The 19,709-nt window shown below is 26.6% G+C and overlaps 2 protein-coding genes across 4 annotated transcripts in view; both read right to left on the reverse strand.

Annotated features, from left to right (window-relative positions):
* Positions 1-5,225, reverse strand: part of LOC126906596 (uncharacterized) — an 11,974-nt gene extending 6,749 nt beyond the window's left edge. Inside the window, exons 1-5 of one of the 2 annotated variants that reach the window (XM_050687254.1) lie at positions 5,069-5,225; positions 4,792-4,824; positions 4,551-4,580; positions 1,891-1,938; positions 1,637-1,687 (exon numbers count right to left, since the gene is read on the reverse strand). In XM_050687254.1, coding sequence (XP_050543211.1) covers positions 1,637-1,687; positions 1,891-1,938; positions 4,551-4,580; positions 4,792-4,824; positions 5,069-5,158 — 252 coding nt within the window. In that variant the 5' untranslated portion in view covers positions 5,159-5,225. The remainder of the gene's footprint in view (positions 1-1,636; positions 1,688-1,890; positions 1,939-4,550; positions 4,581-4,791; positions 4,825-5,068) is intronic. The other variant, XM_050687253.1, reaches the window with a different exon arrangement.
* A 6,867-nt stretch (positions 5,226-12,092) lies between these two features.
* On the reverse strand, positions 12,093-18,739 carry LOC126906597 (uncharacterized). Of its 2 annotated transcripts, XM_050687255.1 has the most exons (9): positions 18,619-18,739; positions 17,261-17,302; positions 17,108-17,155; positions 16,976-17,005; positions 14,963-15,019; positions 14,838-14,885; positions 14,528-14,591; positions 13,218-13,294; positions 12,093-12,813 (listed from the first exon to the last, which is right to left on the reverse strand). In XM_050687255.1, the coding sequence occupies exons 1-9, from the start codon at positions 18,706-18,708 to the stop codon at positions 12,133-12,135; spliced, it is 1,137 nt and encodes a 378-aa protein (XP_050543212.1). In that variant the 5' UTR covers positions 18,709-18,739; the 3' UTR covers positions 12,093-12,132. The 2 variants fall into 2 exon arrangements, with proteins under 2 accessions (XP_050543212.1, XP_050543214.1); XM_050687257.1 differs by lacking the exon at positions 16,976-17,005.
* Between the last annotated feature and the right edge of the window lie 970 nt (positions 18,740-19,709).

The raw sequence follows: 19,709 nt of genomic DNA on the forward strand, positions 1-19,709 counted from the left end.
CCAAAAAAGAAAAAAAAAAAAAAAAAAAAAAAAAAAAAAAAAAAACACATCATAGTAAAATTAATACCTTCTCCGCTTCGCATCGAAGCTAAAACACATTATAGTAAAATTAAAATAGATATTTTATTATATGGAAAACTCAAAATCATAATTGAATCTTTTTTTTAAATAATCTCCGTCATTTGAAAAAAACTTTAGGTAAATAAAATAAATTATTTTAAAATTAAAATTTTTGTTCTCTATTGGTTTTCTAATGAACCTAAATTAGGTCCTATTGAACCATCCTCAGCAGTTTTATCAAGGTAATATGTGCTTAAGTATGCTACTATTAAAAACTAATATCATTTTATTTCAGAGAAAAAATTACGTGTATCTCATTTATACTAGGCGATTTAATTAGTTATATCATCCAAAGTACTTCACAATATAGACCCAGTTCTTTGGGAATCCGGTGTTGTGTTGCACATCATAGCAAAGTTTGCACTTGCTTAGATTCGCATCAAAGCTAAATAAAGAATGCCGTTTTTCAAAAACCACTAAATATTGTCAAATTTAAAAAATAATTTTCGTGTGGATTATTAAGTAATCCTAAAAAAAATTGGTTGAAACCATAAAAATGGTAGCAATTTCCCGTCAGTGATTATTAAAAATATTTCATGAAAAACGTTTAAGAAAACTTTTTTCAGTTCAATAATACATTAAAAATAAGAGATCGACAACAATTATTAAATAGTGAATAATTTCTATATCGGTAGTGTTTTTCTGATTTTTAGGTTTTGTTATCTAATTATAGTGAACAATAAAATAATTGCTACAAACAAAATCGAATAATAATTTATAATTCGACCACAGACTTTATTTTGGTTTTTTTATGATTTATTTATTTTCACGTCACTTACGTAAATTACAATACATTAAATCTCAAATGTAGTGTTTTCCCTTTAAAATATTGAGTCATTTTTTTTATTAAAAATTTGTAATATCAATAAAAATTTAACCAGAACTGGTTACTATAATTGAATCAATATTGACATATGTCTGAGTTGATAATGTTTTTCTGTACTAATAAAATAGTACTGGTGGTTTCGTATAACCGAGTGTACTATATGTCATAAAGTTAATTAAAAAATAAATATATTACATCATGTGATTCTTTTATCATTAACCACTTAATTAAACAACAATAAATACATACTATTATGTATTTATTGCTGTTATAATATTGTCATTTATAATGCATATTATAAATGTATAATATTGAGGCTTTTACTTTTGATTTATTTTAGTTCCAAGTTTCAGTCAATTTACCTATTATAGAGTATTTTACATGTTCAACTCTTACCATTTAAATTATGACTGATGGTGAAGGCACTCCTCCTCTCACCAAGGTATACAAATTTTAATAAATGAAATTAATTATGAACAAAGAAAGTTGAAACCCTTATGAATTGACTAAAATATGGAACTAAAAGAAATCAAAAATAAAATTCTCAATATTATATTTGTATTCTGATTAATTAAGTGCTTAATTATAAAAGAATTACTTTGTAAATAATTTTTACGATTACGTGCTTTATATATCTAAAAAAATCATGTGCTTAAATATTAAAACACAATTGTAATAAAAGTAACATACAATTTGAAGTTCAATTTTTTTTCCATTTTTTCGACTGCTGTTATAATTCTTCTAAAAAATAATAAAATGTAAGTACCTTTTAAATTTTTACTGAAATTACTTACAATAAATATTTAGTGTTTTTAATTTTTATTATTATTATTACTGTTATGGATAGGCGCGAGCTCAATACATTGTCGTATAGAAAGGTTATAAATAAGAAAAAATATAACCACCCTCTCTTATTGATGCACCTTTATGATCAAAATACTTACATAATTCAAACAAATTTCTGCAAAAATTTCTTTTACATTTACAAAAGTCTGAAATAATATCAAAAATCTAAATATTCAGTTTGAATTTAATTCTGGGACCTTTCTAGAAAGGCGGGAACTTCAAATTCACAGTATTATATATATAAATGGTTTATAATAAAAATTCATAAATCCCACAAATGGGGTTTAAAGAATTTTATAACATGTATAAATAATAATATTTTATGACATAAGCTAAAAATTATGGCAAATTTTAGTAAGAAAGGTTGTTTTTGTACTACAAAAATGTCGATTTACATAAACCATTTAAATTTTAAAATTTGTTTTTTTCTATCCTAAAAAATTACCAAAATATTTTGTATTAGATTTTAGAGATAGTCTAAGATATAAATACTTATTTACAGGGTAATTGTTTTAATATTAGCCACTCGATTTCTCTTAAAATAATAATTCTGTTAAAAAATTATTTTGGGTATTTTTATTTTCATACATAGTTTTCTTAATTATTGTGTAGTTTTTAATTCATCCTTATACCTTATACAGTTGTATAATGGTGTAGTTTAGTGTTGGCTCGTGGATGCTTGTGGCGGAGGTACGACTTTAAATATAATACTGCTAATCATAGGTATAATAAATTGTCAAATTAAATATAATAAAACAAAACATAATACACATATTATTATTCTAAAGGTCGCAATAGAAAATAGAGATAAAAATAATTATAATAGCAATTATTCTATAAAAGTAACTGATAACAACAAGCGTATACGTAGTTAACTATAAAAATAAATTACCAATATAGTAATATAGTAATATTTTATCATTTGGACGATGCTGCCGGTTGTCCAAACACTGCTCGTGTGTGTATATGTACTCGCATATACTAAGGAAAACAACTTTATTGTTTGCACACTACAAATGTGATATTACTATTTTACTATTTAAAATTTTCATTTTTAATAAAAATGTAGAATTAAGTATAGACAATTAATTTTCTTCTTTTAATTAATTTTAGTAGGGGGTGCGATGGTCCCGTCGTCCAAGCAACGAGACGCCACTGGTTTAGTTATATTAACATAAGCAATTTTTTTGGCGTTAAAAACTAAATAGGATTGCGTCATATATTTATTTTAAAATATATTAAATTTTAGTATTAAAGATTATTTTTTAAAAATATTATTCTAATATCAACATTTAGAGTTTTTCAAATTTTATGGGGAAATTAACAGTTTGATTGTAAAATGAACGTCAATATCAACTTTGAACGACATGTGTAGTCGATTAAACTTTAGATATAGATTTTAAATGTTATATGTGCCTTTTATATATAGCACATAGTAGTTTTAATGGGTTTTCTGATTTTAATTTTAAAAAATAGGTGGATTATTCCAAAAGCTATATGATCTCTTATTTCCTTATTTATATTCTAATTACAAGTTTTATGATTTATAAGTATGATATATGAATAAATAAATAAATAATATTTATATTTATTAAATATATATGAAAGAAGAAGATATATCTTCTTTTTCCTCGCCATAATCCCAACTACTTGGGGTCGGCCACTCTTATCCTAATTTTCTACTTGACGTGATTTTCCACATCATCTACGCTCACATTAGATGTTCTCATATCGCAATATATATATATAAATATATATCAAGGGAAATGGTCCAATTAAAAAAAAAGTATGCCGGATCAAAGAACTATATAAATATTATTTCTCATAAAAAAATTGTTTTGATCTATACATTTTTTGAAAAGTTATAAAAATATAAAATTAAAAATGTAAAATATAATATCGAGAATTTTAACACAAAATTAGCATACGGTAGCCATTTTCACCATGAAGAAATAATAAAGTACAACATTTTTTTTTTCATAATAAAGTATATTACATTAGATTTATAGGTTATTTTATTGTTGATACAACAAAAAAAACATTAATCAAGAAGAAGTATACGTGGAAAATTGCGTGAGACACGGGTAAATATCAAATAGACTATATGTGGCCAAGTAGAGATTTAGAAACCAAGTAAAATACTACAGAAGCTATCGAAGAGCAGACATAGATCACTATCTATTGACCAAATAATTTATTGAAAAGTAACCAACAGTTCAAGAAAATAGTATCCTGGAAAAACAACTAATGATGGTATATCAAAAAATTAAAAGAAGAACAGGCAAATCGACAGAATACCTGAGACAGAGGCGCTGGTTCAGGCCGGCGCTTTAGGAAGTCTATATGTGTGTTAAATAATGAATGGGTTATATAATAAAATAATTTCGATAATGTTATTAAAATTTGTGCAAATATTATACTGGGTCATTTTTATTTCATACGACTTAAGCCAAAAACTGCTTTTGCCAAAAATAAAGATTTATGCAAAGTCTTTCGTCCATTTCTAAGTGGTGCGGCTCGGCTAACAGACCTGATTTTTAAGCCCCAATAATTAGGAAGGCCATGCAGTGTTGTTAGTTATAGAGAAGGCGCGTAGGCTTTAATTAATACCTAACGGTAGTTCCAGGGCGGTTCACAATAATACATGTCGTAATAAAAAACAAACAAAATCTTTTACTTAAAAATGACTTGTTTATCACTATCTCGTGTTTCCAATTATTAAAACCAATTACAATGTTTACATAAAATAATTTCTCACCATATTGAAATTCTCATATTGTTTGGAACTCTAAAAAAAAAATTGTGACAGGATGTTTTTATTTAAAATTGCAAAATGAAATATAACCTAAGTGTTATCAACATAAACATACTATAAACATAATTAAAATCTGCGTAAGCTATTATTTAATCATTGAATATAAATAATATTGATTTTTATTAAAAAGTAATGTTTAATTCATAAAATGTATAACACTGATATTAGCAATAATGAAACTTACATCAGCCGTTATATGAAAAATTTGATTTCCTGCCTAAATAAAAAAAAACACAATTGAAAATGCAATAAAAATTTGGTGTTTTTAACTGCAGTTAGCATGTAAAACAATTCATTTGAAAAATTAAGTACATATTAGGAAGAAAATTATGACTATCTTAATTGTAAGGAAGTGTTATATGTTTTTTAATGACTAGATAATACATAAAAATTAAATAAAAAGTATTTTAACCAAAATATTGAATCATATATAGTAGTTTCATAAAATTTATTTAAATTACATTGTCACTTATAAGTATATCTGCAAAAACATCTCTAATGTAAAAATGACACATAAAAATTAAAATAAAAGAATAAGTTTTGTAAAACATTTTTCAGGAATATTAAGATTTAATTAGAATAATTGACCGAATTTTATCTTTGAATATATTTTATTAATTTTCCATTACATTGTTGTATTTTTATAGGATTTTAAATAAATAAATTGTTAAAAACCATTAATAAAAAAAACAAATAGTAGAAATAAATGTGAATTTTTAAACAGTTTTTTTAAGACTTTTTACATATTTTATGACGAAAATATGTAATGTTATTACTCATGCATGAATTGTGAAAAATATTGGTATTTACTTTGTAAAAAATTGCTATTTAATTTAGTTCAGAAGACTAATATATATAAAACTTTATGCAAGGAATTTTCATAAAACACAATAAAAAATACTAAAATATTTATCTGTAAATTTACATTTTTATAATATGCCACATTGATATTTACTTGGTTTCTATACTTAGTATACAACTTAACAGAGATATTTACTATATTTTTGCTATTATTATTTGAGTCAACCATTCGGACGGAAAGTCACCGAGTCACATTTTGACATGAGGAATTTGTTTTATAATTTTCGTTTCTAGTAATTCTCGCCAAATCGATGTGATAAAATTTTGTATTACCTGCAACTTTTGAAGCCAAAAATGATTACAATTTTTTGACTAATTCTCTTGCTTACCCAAAAAGTTGTAATTTTTAAGGGAATTGTTATCATTATTTTGCACTGATAAAGTAAGACCTTCTCTATTGTGAAATAACGATGCAATAATCTTCTTATAGTTCACAGTGCCCCTTTTTAAACTGGTTTTTCGTTTGTTTAAATAAGCCGATGAGATATTGACGTATTTTTATAATTTTTTTATTATCTTGGGATATAATTTTCAGGATCTTTAGAAAACAATTACTGAATGATACCATTTGTTAACGGAAACTTATCATATACATATATTATAGATTTTTGACTGTTAAACTCAATGTATGAATCACCAAGTTTTATTTTATCAAGGGTGATTTTTTTGGGCATAAATTTGATCTAAATTAGGTAATTTAAACCATGAATTAATTGATCAATATTCTGAAGAGATATAGTTTTTCTCAGTGTGATATACACTTTTGGTATTATTCAAAAGTTCAGCGGTTTTAATGTGAATATCTGATTTAGTCTTTTTATATTTATTCTTTATACCCACTAAATTTTTAAGTGGTGTAATTACTGGTTTTAAATTTTGTCTTATATATTTTTCTGTGTTATAATCATTTTGTTTTAATTCCATACATTTTTGTCTAATGTATTTGCGGGCTTGTACTAATTCAGTAAGTACCCATAACTGTTCTCTGTCATGTTTAATGAATAGATGGATGCTTTGAATATAAAATGTAGACTATATAGTTATAAAAGTATCAAAATTTAACCTGAAACGCCCGTTGTTCTGTGAATCTGGACAACTTGATCGAATGTAAACATGTTCATCCCGTTTACACCCTCTATAATATCATTTAACATTCGATACTTTGGTTGATCACAAGTTTTTGAATAAAGATAATTATTTTCAAATTTTAATCAGTTTTCGCTTGTAAGTAAAGAAAATACCTCATTGGTTTTTCCTCCACCGAAGGGGACCTGAATAAGAACGAGTATTCTAATTACTATTAAAATTTTTTATTATGACGCTTTATTCTAATTGAGAAATATCAAGTATTCATTCCGATTACGAGGGATGATTTCCGTATCGTCATTTTTCGCCACTGCCTCCACGTTCTGCGAGTAGGTAATTTGAGCGCCTGCTGCTTTCCTTGGATGTAGTAGCCGTTTCTCAGATTCCCTCTCCAGAATCGTACCCTGATTTCCCGTTACCCAATACAACCATGATATTGATAGTAACTACTATCATAACATGAAACTAAAAAGTGAACTAAAATATAGTTTAAAATCGTGTTTTTTATTTTTTTGAAACTGTATTTATTTGTGTTAACAGGGATATTAACAATATTTTTGCTATTATTATTTGAGTCAACCATTCGGACGGCAAGTCACCGAGTCACGCCTTGACATGAGGAATTTTAAACATTTAGGGTCAGTTGTGCTAAAGAGTGGCGTTATGGACGAGGATGTAAGACACAGAATTAAGCTCGAGTGGTTGAAGTGAAGAGAAGCTTCTGGCGTCTTATGCGATAAAAGAATTTCAATGAGGCTGAAAGGTAAATTCTACAAGACTGTAATAAGGCCAGCTATGATGTATCATTCAGAGTGTTGGGTGGTTGATAAGAATGTAGAGCAGAGAATGAGTGTAGCAGAGATGAGAATGCTTAGATGGATGAGTGGAGTGACTAAAAAAGATAGAATAAGGATATAAGAGGGAGTATAGGTGTTGCGTCAATCGTGGATAAGATGAGAGAAAATAGACTTAGATGGTTTGATCATGTTATGAGGAAAGAAGAATCGAAAGCTGTAAGAACATTTATAGAAATGAATTTTGAAGGAATAAGAGGTAGAGGAAGACCAAAAAAGAGATGGACGGATGCTATTGAATACGATTTGAGGACAGCTGAAGTGAGCGTAGATGAAGTGGGAGATCGTGTCAAGTGGAAGTTTAGGATAAGGGTGGCCGACCCCAAATAGTTGGGATTAAGGCGAGGAAGAAGAAGACGATTTATTAGTGTTAAATTTCTTGATTTTATATTTTACATTTTTAACTTTATATTTCTATAACTTTTCGAAAAAAAAGGAAAGATCAATAAAATTTTTTTTCGAGAAAGAAAATTTAAATACCTCTTTCATTCGACATATTTATTTTTTAAATCGAATCATTTCCCTTTGTACAGGGGCGCTTCAAAACTAAAAAACCCAGCACAGGGGGGTCGCGGCATAGTGGTGACGTGGCATAGATGGATCAAGTATAATGATATCTGACAGTGATTAAAATCACTATCATAAAAAATGCTTCGATGCAAATCTTTAGATACTTTTTAATTTTAAAAAATTGGTGGACTATTCTAAAAGCTACATGATCTGCTAGTTCATTATTAATATCCTAATTAAGATAAAGTATGTAGAATGAAAAAGGGATTATTAAAAAATATTATTTCTCATAAAAAAATAATGTTGATCCATACACTTTTCAATATGTCATAGCATTATAAAGTTAAAAATGTAAAAAATAAAATCGAGAATTTTCACACAATATTAGCATTCAGTAGCTATTTTCACCGTAAAGACTAAATAAAGTCCGAAAATTTTTTTTCGCATAATAAAGTACATTACATTAGCTTTAATTTAAAATATATATAAAAGTGTCAGACTTTCCGGAACACTTTCAAAATTTAAGTTGAAAAAGTAAACTTTTTGTGAAAAAGTTGTCATTTTGAATCCCCCCCTGTAGGCAAGTAAAAAGTCAGATTTATAAAAAAATTATACCAAATGATAGGTAGACATCATGCATCTACAAAAAAAAAGAATTATATTGATCCATAGATTTTTCAAAAAGTTATAGCATTATATAGTTAAAAATATAAAAAAGAATTTTTTTACAAAAATTGTATTTTTTTTATTAAGTTTAATGTCTGTTTTCACCATGAAGATAAAATAAAGTCCGAAATTTTTTTTTACCATTATAAAGTATATTACATTAGCTTTAATTTAAGATATATATAAAAGTGTCAGACTTTCCGGAACACTTTCAAAATTTAAGTTGAAAAAGTCAATTTTTTGTGAAAAAGTTGTCATTTTGAATCCCCCCCTGTAGGCAGGTAAAAAGTCAGATTTATAAAAAAAATATACCAAATGATAGGTAAAGACATCATGCATCTACAAAAAAAAGAATTATATTGATCCATACATCTTTCGAGAAGTTATAGCATTATAAAGTTAAAAATATAAAAAAGAATTTTTTTACAAAAATTGTATTTTTTTTATTAAGTTTAATGTCTGTTTTCACCATGAAGATAAAATAAAGCCCGAAGTTTTTTTTTACCATTATAAAGAATATTACATTAGCATTAATTTAAGATATATATAAAAGTGTCAGACTTTCCGGAACACTTTCAAAATTTAAGTTGAAAAAGTTCTAATTTTTACATGCATTTTCTATATTTTAAGCCCCCCATATATAGGGAAATGGTTCGATTTACAAAAACAGTATGTCAAATAAAAGATATATATAAATACTACTCCCCGTAAAAAAATTGTACTGATCCATACATTTTTCAAAAAGTTATAGCATAATAAAGTTAAAAATGGATAATACAAAATCGAAAATTTTCACACAAAAATAGCATTCGGTAGCCATTTTCACCGTGAAGATAAGTTAAAGTCCATGAAATTTTTTTTTAATTTAAGGTTAAGGGTTAAATTTATAAAAAAATATACAAAATGAAAGGTAATGATATTATTCATCTTTATAAAAAAGAATTATATTAATACGTTCATTTTTGAAAAAGTTATGGCACTTTTAAGTAAAAAAAATTGAAAAAATTTTGAAAATTAGCGATTTTTAAATTTGTAATTTTTTTGGAGGTTTCCCCCATTTACGGGGAACGAGGGAATTTTTTTCAATTTTTAAGGGTAATGTCTTCGACTAGATACAATTTGTGATCTTTTGACGTATCGTTGAAAGAAATCCGTTCGGTGAGAGCTGAGAAAAAGTGATAACAGACACAAAAAAAAAAAAATTAACACATCTTAGTAAAACCAATACCTTCTCAGCTTCGCATCGAAGCAAAATACATATAGAAAGTAGAACTTTTTCAACTTAATTTTTGAAAGTGTTCCCGAATTACTGACATATATATATATCTTAAATTAAAGCTATGTAATAAATCTTATTATGGAAAAAAAGGAATCGTACTTTATTATTTCTTCACGGTGAAAACAGACATCAAAGTTAATAAATAAAAATACGATTTTTACAAAAAGTTCTCTTTGATATTTATGTTATAACTTTTTGAAAAATTTATGGATCATTATAATTTTTTTTTGAGATAAGTAGTATTTATATTCTTCTTTTATGCGACATCTTTTTTCTTTTAATCGGACCATTTCCCTTTATATATTTATATATTACACTTATATATCATAAAACTTAATCAGAATATAAATAAGGAAATAGGAAATAGAAATATTTTTAAANTTCACCGTGAAGATAAGTTAAAGTCCATGAAATTTTTTTTTAATTTAAGGTTAAGGGTTAAATTTATAAAAAAATATACAAAATGAAAGGTAATGATATTATTCATCTTTATAAAAAAGAATTATACTAATACGTTCATTTTTGAAAAAGTTATGGCACTTTTAAGTAAAGAAAATTGAAAAAATTTTGAAAATTAGCGATTTTTAAATTTGTATAATATTTCATAAATAATAAAACAAATCAAATAATAGATATTTTTTTAATTTTTAATTGATAATTTCATAACCATTTTTGAAATTAATTAAATTTCAACAAATATTGAAAATATAACATATACGAGGTACGTCCAGAAAGTAAAGATACAAAGCTTACCAAAAATATACTAAACCGTTTTATTAAAAAAAAATTACGTAGCATTAAAGGTATATATCTAATCATTTTTTGACATAATCGCCATTAAGTTCCAAACACTTTTGGTAACGTGGGATGAGTTTTTGTATACCGGCGTCGTATTCCGTTCGAGCCACCTCCTGTAGCCATGTGGTCGTGTAATGTTTGAGGTCCTCATCGTCGTCGAATCTTTTCCCTCCCAAAGCTTCCTTCAAATTGGTGAAGAGATANGCTTCCTTCAACTTGGTGAAGAGATAGTAATCGCTGGGGGCCAAGTCAGGACTGTGAGGTGGGTGGAACAAAATGTCCCAACCAAATTGCTGCAGTAATTCTTGTGTTTCTCGAGCAGTATGGGGGCGAGCGTTATCATGAAGAAGACACACTCCTTTTGTCAGCATTCCCCGTCTTTTGTTCTTTATGGCACTTCTTAATTTTTTAAGGGTTTCACAATATGCTTGTGCATTAATGGTAGTGCCACGGACCATGTAATCGACTAGGATAACTCCCTTCCTGTCCCAAAAAACGGATGCCATGACTTTCCGGTTTGAAAGAGTTGTTCGGAATTTTTTGGCACTGGGAGAATGTGTATGGCGCCACTGCATTGATTGTCTTTTGGTTTCTGGCGTCGTGTAAGAAATCCAAGTTTCATCTCCTGTCACTATACTGTCCAAAAATTCCTCTCCTTGTTCGTCATGACGTTCCAAAAACATTCTTCCTGCCTCAATCCTGTACTGTTTGTGTTCTTCTGTGAGCATTTTTGGGACCCAACGAGCACTCAGTTTCCTGTAATCAAGTCAATTCGAGATTACTTCATGCAGAACAGATCGAGAAACGCCTGGGCACTTCTCGAGAAGTTCGTCGAGAGTCAAACGACGATCTTCACGGATGAATTGTTCGACTTTTTGGATGAAATCGTCGGTCACCAAAGACGGCCGGCCGCTCCTCTCCTTATCATGCACACTCTTTCTTCCTTCTCAAAATTCTCGTACCCATTTGGTGACGTTTTGGCGATTCATAACATCTGGTCCATATGCTTTGACAAGTCGACGATGACTTTCAGTGGGAATGATTCCTTCTTGAGCGAGAAAATGGATCACACTTTTCACTTCACACTTTGAATATTCAGTAATAGAGGTGGCGGTAGCGCGCGATGACTCGCCCATTGTGAAAACCTCTCACGGACAAAAAACGTAACGTACTAAAACCGTACTGGTCTGAACTTGTTCGCGACATGTCACCGAAAGTTGCAATAGTGCCAATGCTCGAAAAAAAAATTCATTGTGGCCGTAGGGAGGCTTGTATCTTTACTTTCTGGACGTCACTCGTAGTTATCATAAAAAATATTTCATAACTAAATTTTTTCTTGAATTAATGAAAAAAATAATAGAATTTTTTTTTTTGTTTTTAAATCTGTATTAATTATCATGAAAGTTTTTATAAAATAAATTAAAAATAAATATTGGCATATTTTTAGCCTATACAATGAATATATCAAAAGTTACCAAATATTTTCGTATTCTATATTAATTAACTTGAAAATTATCTCCAATTTTGTTTTTAATTCATCTAGTGTATCTGGTATAACATTAAAATTGTACGAATTATGAAAATCTTTTAAAACATTACATAATGTATCATTTGATATCTGTGTATTCGATATTTCGAACTTTTCACAATTATGATCTTTCAATTGTTTGGACATATTTAAAACATGTGTGCATATGTTTGCCAAATGTATTAAAGTATTAATTTGGTAATTACTATACATTTCATTTATGAAGTTGATTATGTGACAACTTATTTTATTACTCGTTAACAATTTATTTATTGCTTCATCCAATTTTTTAAAATATATTATTAATTTCTTCCAAAATGGATTAGAATCAAAAGATTCATCAATGTTTAGTATCTTATAGGTATATACAGTTAGTAAAAGCACATATTTAGTAGTTCGATTAGCTATGATTTTATCTACCTCAAGTAGAAACTGTTCAACTCTTTTTTCAATCATTGTGAAATTATTTAATAAATCTTCAATCGTTGTATAGGAATTATCAAAAGAATTTAATTCAATAAGATCATCTTTAATATAATTCCATAAAGACGAACTTTGGATATTATCTAGTTTACATTTTATGTTATTATCATAAACCGTAGAATTCCTTTCAAGATTTCCATTCTGTTAAAAACAAATTAAAAATTTATATCAAATTTTATTTTAATTACCATCATAAATGAAAAACATTATTAATAACTTTTGTACCAGGAAATATTTTGCGTTCAATATAAAAAATATATAATAATAATTATATTAGTTAGTTTTTACATTATGTTTTCACTACGTTTGAAACGTATTATTTCAGATTTTCAAAAGAAAAATTTTGTAGCTGTTACTTATAAAAAAATTTGATAGATCGTACAACAACTTAAGAATAAGTACTTATTGAGTTGCATACATTTAAATGCACAGAGTGGGTATGTAGATTCTACATACCTCCACTACATACTATAATATATAGAAATATTGAATTAGATAAGATTCCAAATACATTCTAATATCATAAATATGTTAGATTGACTTACATAAATTCTAACTACTTTAAATATAATTTTATTGTGTAAGTTCCTTATATATAACTCCAAGTTGTTAATGTCTCTTTCTGTAAATAAAATAATTCATTATTTTAAAATTTTTGTATTATTAAATTATTTATAGTGCATAAAAGTATAATGCATAATTTCTAATTAAAAAATAAACTAATGTAACAAAAAAAAAAAAAATACCCAGCGCATTGAGAAATAGGCATAGTTGTGACAAGTATAGATATTATCTGACAGTGATTAAAATTACTATCATAAAAAACTCTTTTATACATATCTCTAAATTGTGTTTAATTTTTAGAAAGATAAGTTAAATTTTTCTAAAACTAACATGATTTCTATTTTTCCAGTTATATCCTGATTACAAGTTTTTTGTATTAATTATATTAAGTATAAAATTAATATTAAATATTAAATATAATTCAGTATTATATTATTTATATTATTATTAATAAATTATTAATCACAAAGAAACAAAATACGTTTTAATCCTTCTTAGCCAATTTTAATTTCAATTTTAAAATTGAATTTGTACTTAAAATTAAAATTAAAATTCCAATTTTAAATAATATTAGCAACAAGTGATAAATTTTTATTTCATTGAAATTATAATTTATCATAAGCCATTCGTAGCACAACATTTTATTTGGACCGTTCCTTTCCTTATATATACATATTGGATAGACATAAAATGTTAAAAAAATCCTTCCTGAATATATTTATAATTAATACATTAATCTTTATTATTTATAATTTTTGTAAATAGGGGGAGGAGTTATTTCCCTTTTACATGGACGAGAAAATTTTATTTTCAATTGAATAAATCTAATAATATATAAAAAAGTCGGTTTACCATTTGAAAATCAAAAGATGATACTAGTTTAAGGTATAAGAGATGGTAGTAGAAAATTAATTTTTCTGATAAAGCAGTTAAAAAAACAATCACTATAGTTAAAAAAAATGAAATAATGATTAACTCTTACATTTTCGATGTTATTTTAAGGGGCATGGTTAAGAAAACACTTTGTATATATTCTAAATATTTTGGTGGAAATCAATTGTTTAAGCAATAATATTTTATATTTATACAGAATGATATCACGTTTTGAGAAATCGTATAACTATATTATTAAGAATTTTAAGACAACGTAGATTTTTCTTTATAAATATATATAAAAAATTACTCTTTTTGTGCCACCGTTCTGACTTAAGACAAATCTAGCCATACTATTGTTAAACTACCTTGCGCATAACAAAAATGATAAGTTTTAATTCATCTAAAATATACATACCATTGTATGAAAAGTAGCACTGTTTGTATTCTTTTGTTACAACGATTTTTTTTTCCCCTAAGTTCTTAAAAGATATAAATTAGTTTTAATGAAATTAAAAAAAAAAAATTAATTTGGATAATTAACTTTTGAAAAAGTTGCAATTTTAGGTTTTTACTTTTGTTTGAACATTACAAAAATATACAAAATGATATAAAATTGAAATAAATTCATTTAATTTTTATTAGTTTTAGTATTTTTTTTATGTGTTTATTATTTACTTATTTAATTACTAATAAAATAGTTGATATTTTTAGGAAAAGTTACATACGATTCTTAGTTTGATTAAACTTGGAAACTTATTATCTTCATTGTCATCCTGAATTAAAAATACTTTTTTTATTTTTCCTTGTAAATGAAGTGTTTTAGATACGATCAAATAACACAATTACTCACATAATTTATATAAATTTCTGCAAAAATTTTTGTATTTTTTCTTTTTAGTTTAAATACCTTAAATATATTCAAAATAATGAGGTTAATCATTTTTGTAATTTTTGCCAAAAATTATACACTAATAAGGATATACACAAAGATTTGAATTATTAATACTGAAAGTTATCAGGTGAACTTGTTATTGAAAAAATATCATTAACCAAGAATTTCTTAATGCTAATTTCAAATTATTAACTATATAAATATAAGGTAATTAATTTGTCATTTACTACAAGATTTCTAGTAAAATAATAGATTTTAAAAAATATTCGTTATTTTGTTGAGTGGTATTATTTTTTTGTTTTGTAAGTAGTTAATATTTATAGATTCATTTCTTATCCCTTATAAAAGTATAAATTTGATTTTTTATAGTAACAACATACAAATTTAAATTTGGTAGCTTATATAAAAGAAAATTATCTAATTTGGAAATTGATTAAATTATTTAACTAGCTTATATAATATAATTTAAAAAATTAAGTTTGAGACCTTATCAGTTATGAAGTGTGCACCTTAAAAAATATTCTCCGCCTTCACCTAGTCCTACTTAACTAGAGGGTAGTAATGAAACTTAACTTTAACTAACCTAATTCAATGGAAGGAGGACGAAACCTAACATAAAAAAAACCCAGCACAATTGGAACGTGGCATAGTTGGGTCACGTATAGAGTGATTAAAATCACTGTCATAAAAAACGCTTCGATTCAAATCTTAGATAGTGTTTAATTTAAAAAAATTGGTGGATTATTCTTAAAGCAACATGATCTCCTATTTCCTTATTTATATCCTGATTACAAGTTTTATGATTTATAAAAGTAATATGTGAATAAATATTTATTATAGCAAATAAATATAATATGAAATTGATATTTAATAATTTAGTATCGTATTAATTTTGGAACACTTGCCCCAAGACGGATTCTATGACGTTAGTCATACTTTAGTTGAAATTTTGAAGGATAAAAATATAAACATACACTTCCACGGTTGGGTTTAAAAGATTACTAATGAGTATTAATAAAGCGCCATCCATTTATCAGTCTGTCATGTGCAAAATGATAGGAGGCCTTAATTATAAAAACAATGTCGGTTACCACCTCTATGGGTACGTAATTTTTGTCAAAACAATTGATAATTATTTAAATGTACTCAAACTTATATTAAGATGATTCCAATACTATAACCTGAAATTCAAACCGCATGACAATCCAATGATAATCGACGGCGGCGGTCATGTAGCAATATATTTCAATGCAAGTGTAAAAATATCAATATACTTAAATGATAGGGTCAGTGTTAATTCGTGGAATAAGCTTTTGTATGTACGTTCAAGGGTTAATGCGCAACTACACTGGAAAATTAATTTTAATTATTTCGCATAAAAATTGATTTATTACACAAAATGTATTAATTAATAGGCGTAGAGATGATCGAATGTTAGGAAAGTTGTGTTATTTTACGTTGGAAAACCCTCCCCTTGTAGTTGTATGTGGAGGAAGAGGAGAGGCGCGCGGAGCATACAATACTACTGATGATAATCAAAACCCAAAATTGATCAATGTCCATAATAGTTGCTATTTTTTACAATGTTTTGAAAAGTTGGAATACAGAAAAAGGGATTACGCTAATAAGACTAGACTCTAAACGATTGTATCGCTCTTATAAAAAAATTTTTTAGTTTTAAATAGTTTACTAAGGAATTTTGCTCGAATACCTTCTATACATCATAAAATCATTATAGATACTAGCTGTTAGAACACTAACTAGTTTTGATATATCATAAATAACTCAATTAAGTTTTAAATTATTACTTTATAATGTCTTGGTTTGTTTAAACAAGGCAAAAATTAAGAATTGCCAAATAATGGCAAACTGACAATGACTGTAGCCTTTACTCCACATTTACTTTTATGCCCTGTATATTTGTTATTATTTATTTTAATTTCAAGTAATATTCTTAAATTAATTTATTACCAATTCTAAAATACCGCATTTTACATAAGCCTACAATGAAAATTATAGGTTAAAATATTTGTATAGTTATAGAATCATTAACTATAATGAATTTGAAATAAAATTAATTAGTAGGGTAAAATAATGATTTACTTCTTTCTTTGTCCAGTGCTTCTTCACAACTAACTCGGCATACGGTTTCTGTAATATAACCACTGAATATAAATAATGTTGATCTTAATATTAATTAAAAAGCTTAATTTATGTAATTAAATTAAACTTAATGTAACAAAAGTTGGAGCTTACAAAACTGTCACCATCGGAATATTGATAAATTTTTACTTCCCCCTAAAAAACAAAAAAAAAATTTAAGACTATCATAAAAAATTTGCCATTTATATTTAAAAATACAAAAATAATAAATTTATAAAAATAAAATAAAATATTTGATTAAATTAGAAGACAGTTGCTAATGGATTTTTTGTCGGCCTGCAACAACAATGTGTTTTGTCACTTGTATTACAACTAGCTGTAGTAGTAACGGTCGCCACCACCTAGGCTAGATATCACACCTATTAGATATGATTACCGGACCATTGGTGGAATTTAATTTTAAGTTAATTAATAGTTTAATTTAAGTTAATATATCGCTATATGTTTAAATGATTATAATACCTATTTGCTTATTAACGACAACTATGATAATCGTAGTTGTAAGTGATTGATATATAAAACAAACTATAGCTCGTATCGTAGATTAATCTCGTAGACTAAGGGACAGGGATAAAATACACGCGAGTACTTAAGTTACTCGTGCAATAAAATAAATAATACAGTTAAAATTATTAAGGAAATTTAATTTAATTGTTAAAAAAAAGAAGATTAACATGAAAAAAAATACTAGTGTATCAAAAACTACGTCTACAAAGAAAGGAAACAAAAATAAAATCAAATATTTGAACAAAATCAAATAATATAACAAATATCACAGACGGAAAGCGGATCACATCCGTTAATGTTACTAGGAAATTAATAAAAAACGCCAGGGGCTGTATGTCACTCACTCCTTAGCGCTGTCTAGAAGAAAAAGGAAACACGTGCTCTCCACACATAAATAAAATTAAGTTAATATATCATAAATGAAATGAAATAAAGCTCATTACATTTATATAATTATTAAAAAAAGAAAAGGACACCCGGTCTCTGAAGGGACCCATCCTGATGGTCTGGATACTTCGCTGAAAAGACCTGGCTGTTTGCCGTTGGCGGCTCTACTCTACATCATTGAGCAAAAAAAAAGTGACACGAAGACGAAAAATATGTGCATACTAGCACGGTCAATGACAGATAAAGGATGAGGAGCCACACCGCTAAGTCACAATAATGACTTGTTGACACCGCGATGTTAGAAAAAGGTTCATTCGCACACTCTCTTGCTCAATAAAATACATAAATAGACGTCACAAAAAATTATAAACGGTCCACCTTAGAATTTGTGACGTTTCATAGTTCAAATTATGTTATTATCACTTTATTTGTGTGAAAAATGTTGCATTAAATGAGAAATAAATTCGATCAAATTGTTTAGAAAATATATAATTAAATATTACAATTGATTATTTTTTAAAAAAATATATATGTATATGTAAAAATATTTGATTTACTGGGCTAATAAAAATCGTCGCAGCAAAAACATTTTCTAATAAATATTCACTTGTGAATACTAAAACAAAAGAAATTATTTTATAAAACATGTCTTAGAAAACAAAAACTGTATATAGTAAAAGTGTAACGACAATTTTTTTTATATATTTAGTTCAGTTCAAATTATAATGTGTTATATAGAAATATAAAGTAAATCTAATATGAAAATAACATAAAAACGAAGAAAAACAATTGAGATTGATGCGTAATACGGTTATATGCTGTTATTATTTAAATAATAATATAAATAGATATTTTTATTATTTACCAACAAATAGTGCACAAAGTCTTAATCGACTTGTGTCCTTATAGCATTGAAATAATAACTTATAAAATTATTCTTTTTATAGTGCAATAAAGATACAATTTTTGTTCTTTAAATAATTATTTAAGTTACAAGTATAGATTTTTATAATCATGGATGTACTGGTCCTCTGTGCTATAACAGAGTGGATCGATGATCATTGTATTGGCAGAGTACTGAGATAGTGTCGATTATTAACAATTTAATTTTTTTTTCAATATTTGATTGATTTAAAAAAATATATTTGTTTTTAAATTGCTCATATCAAATAGTTACACAAACATATTTACAATGAATCCATAAACGGATAATTGGTAAAATGTTAAGAGAGCTTAGAATAATTTTAGTAAACAGAATGTTTTATTAAAATAATAATTTTGTATACTGACACATTTAACCCTCAGGAAGTATGATTGTGTTGTATGATCCACGCGCGACAAACGTACCCATACACAAAGGTACTAGTATTTAAAACTAGAAAGAAATCACTTTACTGATAATCTATCCGGCAAGGATAACAGAGGAACATACATACAGGGTTAAGTTAAAAAAACCCAGCACACTGGGGTCGCGGCACAGTGGTGACGTGGCATAGTTGGGTCCAGTATAGATGATATCTGACAGTGATTAAAATCACTATCATAAAAAACGCTTCGATGCAAATCTGTAGATAGTGTTTAATTATAAAAAAAAAATTTGTCAAAAAAGTAGATTAAGTGAGAGCTGAGAAAATAAATGATAGCTACA

The sequence above is a fragment of the Daktulosphaira vitifoliae genome, unplaced genomic scaffold (genome assembly GCF_025091365.1).
Source record: "Daktulosphaira vitifoliae isolate Bord-2020 unplaced genomic scaffold, ASM2509136v1 Scaffold_5, whole genome shotgun sequence".
Classification (NCBI taxonomy): domain Eukaryota; kingdom Metazoa; phylum Arthropoda; class Insecta; order Hemiptera; family Phylloxeridae; genus Daktulosphaira; species Daktulosphaira vitifoliae.